At 33.6% G+C, this 9878-nt stretch overlaps 1 protein-coding gene across 5 annotated transcripts; it reads left to right on the top strand.

Moving 5' to 3' along the window:
- The first annotated feature begins 2314 nt into the window (after nt 1-2314).
- Nucleotides 2315-9480, top strand: LOC131041950 (serine carboxypeptidase-like 51). Of its 5 annotated transcripts, none has more exons than XM_057975228.2 (15): nt 2315-2442; nt 3346-3521; nt 3675-3760; nt 3936-4043; nt 4323-4341; nt 4498-4716; nt 5018-5061; nt 5216-5283; nt 5474-5579; nt 5788-5996; nt 7766-7835; nt 8705-8755; nt 8847-8899; nt 9040-9169; nt 9269-9480. In XM_057975228.2, exons 2-15 carry the CDS (start codon nt 3383-3385, stop codon nt 9347-9349), a joined length of 1383 nt encoding a protein of 460 aa, XP_057831211.1. In that variant the 5' UTR covers nt 2315-2442; nt 3346-3382; the 3' UTR covers nt 9350-9480. The 5 variants fall into 5 exon arrangements, with proteins under 5 accessions (XP_057831211.1, XP_057831212.1, XP_057831210.1 ...); XM_057975229.2 differs by lacking the exon at nt 2315-2442 and adding an exon at nt 2517-2713; XM_057975227.2 differs by lacking the exon at nt 2315-2442 and adding an exon at nt 2518-2686.
- Nucleotides 9481-9878: the final 398 nt, after the last annotated feature.

Genomic DNA, 9878 nt, shown 5'->3' with positions numbered 1-9878 from the left:
ATTATCTTATTAGTGAACAAGAGCTATCGCACTAAGGAGGTTAGCTTAATTTAATTTTAAATATATTTAGTATTATGAAAAATTTAGAGGTGCTTTACTTTTAATAGTCATAAAATTAAAATACTTAACGAGTTGTGTTTTGGATGAATGAAATAGTTGCACCAATAGTGGTATAGTCAATTCAATAGCAACATAATTTTAGTTCTTTTATATATTGTTGGAGAGCTCTAGAACAATTATGTATTATAACAAAAATCTTGTATCACAAGAATGATATGTAAAGGGAGCTTAAATAGTTCTTTCCCTATGAGAGTCGTGATATTGGAAGTTTTATATTGATGAATTTACCAATACATTTTCAAATATAATGGAAAAAATCAATATAAATAAGGAAGTATGGTGTACAATAAAAAGTGAATTTGAAAATACTAGAGATGATTTGCATATTATATAGATTTGAATTCAAGAAAATTTAATATAAATGGAGCTCTTTTTTATTACTTTCACTGTAATTTTTTTCATAATCATCAAGGTCATCTACATGATAGTTTTATAATTCATTTTTCCAACATATTTTAAATATAGGGGAGAGGGATCAGTAGTCATGTGGGCTAGCTTTGTCGACATGTAGTTGTTATTACATAAAATATCATAAGACTTCCATTTTTTTTAGAAATGTAAAATGGATATTTATCTATTTACAACTAAGGTTTGGAGGCGTGACTAACAAAAAAATATCATTTTTTGTTGGTAGAATATCATATTTTTATGTAAAATATAACTTATATGCAATCTAAATGGACCAAATACCTATTAGTAACCATAAATCTTTATTATTTTTTACTTTTATATCCAACACGAACAGACCAATAGTTGAACACTAAAACCTTCTAACTATCCTTCACATTTCATAAAAAAATACAAGGCATTTATTGTACTCGCCTTTATATTTGTGATAAAGTCATTAATATGAAATACTCTAATGCATATACATTGCTATCCCAATAATTATACGCATAGGAATAATATTTTACAAAATATGACAACACAAAATATAAAAACATATCTTGCAACCAAAGACATAGAAGCATGAATGAAACAAAGGTATGATTGTGAGCATACTCACAACATTATTTACAAGCTTGACCTTGCATGAACACCCAAGAACCTAGCCATGTGCAAACTACCATAATTGTTTAGCTCTATCAAATGTCATCCTACTAAAGAAATCAACTTCTCTTATCTTAAAGCTACTTGCTTCACTCAATTGTAGCAAATGAAACTTCCTCATATGCACAAATTTGTGATCACCCCCAAAATATTCAAAACCAACTCCATTATCAATTTTGACATTGCATGGGAACCACTAGACAAAGTGGAGTTTAGTCTTTCTGACTTTACTATGAGAGTGGTGGTGTCTACAAGGATTGACTTGACCTTTGCAATTAATGACATCTCCTCTAACAATCACAATGGGACTAGTCCAAAGGTTGTAGGTTTAACAAGGGGTTGTTTAAGTTTTAATAATTACGATGTATATATGCTTATCTCTATGCATTGTCAAATGGTGTTTTTTATTTCCTTCCCCTTGGTTTTGTAAGCAAGTTTTCCATCAATGGAGTTGTCTTTAACATTGTAATATTTTAATATATGAGCATGGTCCCATAGGAAAAAATTACCTAGCAAAAAAATATATTTTGAAAGTTAAACTTAACAAGAATTGTATTAAATTTAAACTATTTATTCTCATACAATTAAAATTAACAATAAATTAAGGTAAGTAGGAGATTTTTTCACAAGTAGTCAAATTATGATATTGCTATCATGATTCAGCTAGAAGTTTTTGAGTCGAACTCATTGACTCTTAGATACAATGAGTGCAGAGATGAGCCATTCATTCTCATGAGAGATGAGTTATTGTGAACCACTATTTATGAAACATTGATCAATGAGTTTGACTCAAAAACCATACAACTAAATTCTAATAACAATATCATAATAAATCAAGAGTCAAATTTGATTATAAAATCCAATTTGATAGTGTAAAATAAGTTAATTTAACTGGATTTACTAAAATAGGACATTAAATTTATCAGTCCATATAACCAAACAAATTAATTATGTGTTAAGGTTTAAATATTATTTTATTTATATTAATTATAAAATTAATTTTAAGAATTTGTTGAAAATCGAATTCAATCAAAACAGCGTTAGATTTAACTGATTAGGTTAAACTGAACTTCCTATACAACTAAATTTAGTGAGATGGTAAGTTGAGATACTTACTGCAAACAGAAAATATTAACTTGGTGGATATTTTATCTATTCCTAGCTATAACCGCTGAGAAATGCCTGTATCACATATCCCTGAAATAAAAGGCCAAGAAAAATCTGAGAAAATGACAGAAACTGACTTTCCCCAAATCATGCTTACTGTTAAAGGTAAGGCCAGTATAGAAAACGTGTGTTTGTGTGTTCTAACAGCATTAACGTTTTTATTAATTACCACCTTTAATATCTGCTTTAAAACGGTGACACTCTCTTTCCCTTCACTCCTTTAATCAAGCAGTACAGAGTCATTCAAACACACAGGTGTTCTGCAATCATTTGCATTTCTACCCAGTTCAATTACAGGAAGAACAAGGGAAAAAAGACCACACAAATGACTGATTATCCAACCAAACTTGTGAGTGTTGAAAGCATAAAATTAAATGTGAGTAGAGGGAAAGGCTTTCCTACACGCTAGGAACTGTCCTTTTTACCCACGTAATCGACAGAATTAAAATACCAGTCTTGTCATTGGGATCCTTATATGGGTTTGCTTGTTCATCAATCAATCCATTAGAAAGACGTGCAAAATCCAGTGTTCTGTACCTACCTTCCCCCTCGTTTTCCCTTGCCGAGCACCATTACGACGTCACTAGAGTGCACAGGACAAATATCCTTTCAATCGACTCCATACTGTTTCACATACCCATTTACTATATATGTAAGCCCATCGAGCCTTTTTTCCCTGTGTGTTTGTCTCCAGTCATAAGTGCACACTGAAGCCTCCTAAAAACATACACCAACTCTGCTTTATTTCTGAAGGAAAGTAGCTTTTTCCATTCTCTGAAAGACTCGCACTGAGAATTTACTACTCTGAACTTGAATTGTTTTCTAAGTTCAGTCACCCTGATGAGTAGCAGTCATCTTGAGAAATTATAATTCAGGGGTCAATTGATGAAGTCTGGGTAGGCCTGGTATAATCCCATTATAAGTGTTCATATCAATAACTTGTATTTAATTGTCCCAAAAAATTATTTAAATGAAAATTTTGACCTTTTTCTTATATTGATTGTGTAGAAAATTGATTGGGAATCACCTTGAGCAAGATTCAGCCATGTCTCTCTCCGGTGTGCTGGTATTTATATTGAGTCTTCTATTGTGTATGGGAATTAGCAGTGTTGAATGTAAAGGGAATTTAAGGGCAGGAACCCCTGATGGATCTGAAGAGTGGGGTTATGTTGAAGTCAGACCAAGTAAGGCTGATTTTACTTTATTTTTACAAGCTTTCTGATGATTGCTTTTAGTGGACTGACTTGTTCAATAAATTTGTGGGTAAAAAGCTTCAGAGGCTTATTCAGAAAAGCTTTGATAAAAAGTTTGAATACTGATGTCATCATGTACAACAGAGGCCCACATATTCTGGTGGCACTACATCAGTCCTCAGAGAGCAGGAGCCGATTGGCCTATTATTATGTGGCTGCAGGGAGGTCCGGTGGGTGCATGAAAGTTCTTCCTCACATTAGTGCTTCATATTTTTATTGCAATCTACTTGTTTTTTTATGGCTGCAAGTTCTATACATGTTACTAATACTTAAAAACCAGAGCCCTCTGATCCTATGTGTCTGACGTGAAATCACAACATTCATAAGATTTCAAATATTTTGCAGGGAGCTTCAGGGACTGGAATAGGCAATTTTCAAGAAGTTGGTCCTTTGGACACTCAATTGCAGCCCAGAAACACAACATGGCTGCAAAAAGCTGATCTATTGTTTGTGGTAATGGCTCCTATTATTTAATAAGCTTACATTGTGAGTTCGACATTTATGTTGTGACGCTGAGAGGTGTAAAATGAATATTTGTTCTTCCTGTAGAGAGGAGCTTTCATATTTCTTTCCTGTTAAGTTGAGTCTTCTATATGCGTTCAAATGCTTCGTCAATTAAATTTTCTTACAAAAATTATCAGGACATAATATATTTGTACTACTTGTTACTCATTCTTGTAACTCCTGACTTGTGATGCAATCACCATCAAATTTCAATTGAATGTTTGCCAGGATAGCCCTGTTGGTACAGGTATTGTAAACTTTCTCTTTCATTGAAAACAATTTTGCATTTCTTTGTTATAAGTGTTTCAAAGACCTTGCTAACCCATGCTTACTGGCAATAATGTTCAAATAATGCAAGGCTATGGTCCTTTTGATAATTGATAAGTTTGTGGCTTTTCTACAGGCTTTAGCTATGTAGAAAACAAAACACTGCTATCTAAAACCGATGCACAAGTGGCAGCTGACCTGTTAACCTTTTTGAAAGAGTTCTTTAAGAATAGCACTCTGCAGGAGAGCCCTATATTCATTGTGGGAGAATCATATGGAGGAAAACCTACAAGTATGGTAGGCCTAGCTTTAAGCAAGGCAATTGAGGCTGGAGATATAAAAGCTAAACTTGGAGGTACAAGTATTTATACATATCTGAATAGGCTGTGATTAAAGCTGTCAGAAAGAAGCATCTCCTCTTGCAACTAATATCTAGAGATATGGAGAAAGGCCTTTTTTCTCAATAATTTCAGCTCTCCAATCTATTAAATTTCATGATTTGTTAAACAAGATATTGTCAGTTTGATAAAGTTACCATTAGGAAGCAAGTTGAGTAGATCAGAAATCTTAAATCACTGGTAACCACATAAGTTTGTATCATTGAATTAGTGAATTCTGCACAGCATACTCATTTCCAATTTCATATTGCTTCTTAGGTGTATTATTGGGTGACAGCTGGATTTCCCCTGTGGATTATGTGGTAAGCTTAGTGTTTACAGTCAGTCTAATAAATGATATTATTATTCACTTTCATTTCAGATATGATCACACCTAATAAAGCTCTATTGGTTGAAATTATTATTCACTTCCAGTTCGGCTAACAACTCATCTAATAAATATTTATTGATTACTAGCTTTCATGGGGACCTTTGCTTAAAGATGTGTCACGTTTGGAGCTGGCTGATGCCGAAAATGTCAACAGGTGCAGCTCAATACAATGTGCTCTTAGCGCACAAACTTTTCTCTCCTGTTTTAGAAAACAGAAATGGTCCCAGCAAGTTGAAAACACATTAGCTGGAAATGCAACTGTTTTTCATGAATTGACCTAGGAACATGCAAAGCTCCCATCCTTCTCTACTTTCTTGACATTAGCTAGTTCTTTTGTGCCACAGCATTGCTTTGAAAATAAAGGAACAAATTCGTAAAGGAAAATATCTAGACGCTACAAGTTCTTGGTCAGAATTGGAGAGTGTTATTGATTCAGCTAGTAACAGTGTGGTATGTGTACTCTTGAGACCATAAGAATGCAAACTTAGAACATTTGATTGCTAAGATACTGCAGTGCCGGTGGATTTGCTTTCCCTATGTACCAAATAAAACTACCACTTGAATTGCACCTAAAGCTAAATGTTATATAGCTTTGTTTTTTATCATTACATTTCTCTGTTAAGAATTACATGTGATTACAAATTCTCGTCTCCTGCAGGACTTCTACAATTTTCTACTTGATTCAAGTGCTGATCCTCTTTCTATAACAACTACACTGCAAAGTATGGCTAGAAGAAGTCCTCAGCGATATGTAAAATATTTGACATCCAAGCAGAACATAGGGCAAAGTGGAAAAAACTTTGACTTATCCACATTCATGAATGGAGGAATTCGCAAAAAACTCCAGATCATTCCATCAAACATTGTGTAAGGCCATTTCACTTTGAATATTGCTTGCATTTTTCTTTGGCTGTTTTGTAAGCAAGTGGGACATGGAATCCTAAAAGAAAGGTGCATTACAAAGTCTAGCAAGAGAATCTTAATGATGTGAAGCAGTGTTTTAAATTCTTCAATATGGAAACCTTGCATTTTCAGTAATGTCCATTCCTTCATGTTCTAAGTTTTCTGTTTTCCAATCATTATTGATCTCACTTATAGCTCTTGTTATGGTCATCTTCAAACAGCTGTATAAATTATTTCAATATTATAAATGAAATTGACTTCCTAATATAGTGCCAGATTTGACTCTTCAAAAATGTATATGTATCCTCGATAAGATTGCACAGCTGTAATGCCTTGTTTGAACAACACTTAATGTTTGATGCTTTAAAAATACTTAAGCACATACCCATGACTTAAGAATTGCTTGTTGAATATTTTCCTGTGATTGCTTAATAAGTAACAGTCTATTCTAGTTCTCCTTCATCAGCCATATTCCTGTTTATTGGTTTCCTAAAAAGAATTCTTGAATTACATTCTTGACATTTATAAAATTCATGGATATCAAGTTTCTCAACGCACATTTCTCTTGCCAGGTCTCATAACTTGGGGTTCAGTCATCATGGCAACACAACTGATTAGCTACAATCTTGGATATGATATAAGCTTGCAGGTTCATTTCAACTCATTTTGTAGCAAACTCTCTCCATGCCATTCCTGAAAAACATATAGTTTGAAGGAAAGCAACCTCTTAAACCTGCAGAGTGCAAACTAGAAATATAAGGAATCAGCTATAGTCAAATAACTCTTCATTGACTAAGAAATTGACAAGTTATTGTTAAGTCAGACCTCTGCCTAATGTTTCATCTCTTTTGCTTGTCTTGCTGTTTTCTGTTGTTTTAAATTTTAATCATTTAAAATTAATTTCTATTTAATAACAGTTTCACACGTCCAAGAACCAATGCTTTTCTGAAATTGGAAAACTTGAATCATGTTTAGAAAATCATTTTCACCTTAGTAACAGATAGTTCTATCTATAAGACTAGAACCATCACTTACAGGCTATAATAAGTGAATATTTGATCACTGATGTTGTCCAACTCCATCTGATGAACTGTATTTGCTCATTTACACTTCACCTGTCCACATGAACACTGATGTGTAAACAATTGATTTTTAATGTATGAATTTGTGTCTTGATACTGTGAATATATTATATTATTTTAGGTTCATGTTTTTATGAGTTTCAAGTTGTTCTGATCATTTGTCTTCCTGAGTTTTCTCCTGCATGAATAATGTTTCTTTTGAACCGGCAAGCATCTTTCTCATTCATAAGGATTATTCTGTATCAGAGATGCACCTGTAAAATAATGCTAAACTCACCAGCCTGCAAAATTCAATGTTTTCAGGACATTGCTTGGGTTCATAGCACACCTTACACATATACCTTCCTAATAACATGGACACCCTAATTAGTCCAGATTGGAAACAGTCTATGTGATAGTAGGTTCGTTGATCCAGTGACAAACAGACTGAACCTGTTATGAACATAGAGAACAGCTTTACCAATACCTTTTTCCCCAAGGGCTTGTGCAATTCCTCTTCATAAATTCCATTCCTGCGTTTCCTCACTTATTTAATAGAATTATATAGCTCCAATGGATTAAATTTTTCTTTAGAAATACATTATCTTTGTTTCCACAATGTTACCATAGTGTTACACTACAAATGACATTGATGTTACTTTTATCTTGCAGGTGGGGTGAGCAATCAAATGCGGTCTTTCAAGCATTAGCGAATGACTTCATGAAGAGTGCAGTGGATGTGGTAAGCTTCTTGTTTAACGGAACCCAATATCAAAGCCAGCATAGGCCACTTATAATTTACTTCGAAAATACATGATAAGCCGTCTCACAAAACTTCCGTTGGTGGCTTGCGATCCAAATTTTTCACAGCATACATCTGGAAGGAATATTTTGTAATTTATGGAAAGATATTACTCCTTGGAAATTGAACTACTGAGTACTGCAGGCAGAAACCACAGCATCGTCCTTGACCCATCTATTTATAATGCGACTTAATAGCTTCAGATCACAGGGTATCACATTGCAATCTTAGGCATGATTCAATTCACTCTCTCGTGCAAGAATTACAGAATGTATGCATGCAGAACATTTGTGCATCTGAATAGCTTTAGTGTGCAGGGGATTGCATTACAGTTTTAGGCATGGTTCAATCATTCTCCGGTGTAGGAATTATAGAATGTCCACATGTTTAGCAACTGTGCATAGTAATAGCTTCAAACCAAAAGGCAGTGCATTGCAATCTTAGGCATGAATCAATTCATCTCATGTGCAGGAATTATGGAATCCATACATTCAGAGCATTATAACGAGCCAATCTGTGGACTCATATTGACCTACAAAAAGCAGCAGAAATAGTAGTTCACCACACCCACCTTCCCTAACTGGTCAAGCGCCCCTAGAGAACACAGGAACCCTAGGGCTAAGTGGTAAAACCCTTAAACTGGGCACTAAAACCATTAAATAGGGTTTTCTGGTAACTCTAAAGCTAATCACCAAGGCAAAATGTTACCTACAACTTAACGGACATTTTCTCAGCACAGACTTTTAGGGCCTATAATCTCAATGCCAAACATTGAACTGATGTGGATAATTCCTTACTGATAACTGCAGGTGGATGAGCTATTATCTCGGGGTGAAAAGGTCACAATTTACAATGGCCAGGTAAAACTGCCCCATCTAAAAATACTCCCATAAACAGTAGTATTAGCTACAGCTTTGATCTATGGTGATCCCCAATGAAATAATCTTGCAGGTGGACTTGATCTGTGCAACCATTGGAACAGAAGCATGGGTTCAACAATTAAAGTGAGTGGAAAACTTAAAAAACTCATTGCTTTAGCTGGGTATTCCTTTCAAAACCATATCATTGACATACCCACAAAAAAAATTATAACTGTTATAGACATACTCAAACAATCATGAAAACTAAAAAGAAATTGTTTCAGGTGGAGAGGGCTAGATGGGTTCAACTCTACAACGCGAACACCACTTTACTGCAACGGAACTGTAACGAAAGGATACTTAAAATCTTACAAGAATCTGTATTTCTTTTGGGTTTTGGGAGCAGGCCACTTTGTAAGTAAAATTTTTAAAATATTTCTTGAATTTCTGACAAGAATGGAGTGCGGTAGAATTCAAATTAATTATGAAATGGGTGTTTGCTTGTGTAAACAGATACCTGTGGATAATCCTTGCGTGGCTTTGATGATGCTTGATACTGTCGTTAATTCGCATTCTACCAACAATTCCATGTAATTTGACTGGTTGCTGTGTTGATTATTATTATCCATCGATTTAAATTCAATCCGAATTGGAATTGGACTTTTATATAAACATACAGAATAATGTATTATTTATATTTATATATTTATAATTTCTATTTTCAAAACTCTCTTTTTTGCACTGTTATATGATCTGCTGTTTCGATTTTCCGAATAACCGAAATAATTTATTGGCTGCCGAAACCTGGCTTAAAAATCAAATCTTTGTATACGATGAAAACGATGGAGATGTCAAGAGGACATATATTAATATAATACTTTATAAAATACTTAAATTATAGGTGAAAAAGAGAATAAAATTCGTTTAAATAAAATATTGGGGTAAAGAAATAATCAGTTATAATTAATTAAGTAATGTATTTCAATTAGTATAGTTATCTTTAGAGGAACATAAGTTAAAAAATATCATATTCTACTTAAAAATTTGTTATATTATTATATTGTAATTACTAGTATATCTATATTTAAAAAATATAGGTAAATTATGTGGAGAGATATCTTAT

The sequence above is a fragment of the Cryptomeria japonica genome, chromosome 1 (genome assembly GCF_030272615.1).
Source record: "Cryptomeria japonica chromosome 1, Sugi_1.0, whole genome shotgun sequence".
Taxonomy (NCBI): domain Eukaryota; kingdom Viridiplantae; phylum Streptophyta; class Pinopsida; order Cupressales; family Cupressaceae; genus Cryptomeria; species Cryptomeria japonica.
This window is presented reverse-complemented; position numbering and strand designations above follow the sequence as displayed.

Coding starts and splice junctions, on each gene's coding strand:
- LOC131041950 (XM_057975225.2), top strand. Junction 3,761..3,935: donor TGTGGCTGCAGGGAGGTCCG/GTGGGTGCATGA, acceptor AATATTTTGCAG/GGAGCTTCAGGGACTGGAAT. Junction 5,997..7,765: donor ATCATTCCATCAAACATTGT/GTAAGGCCATTT, acceptor TTTATCTTGCAG/GTGGGGTGAGCAATCAAATG.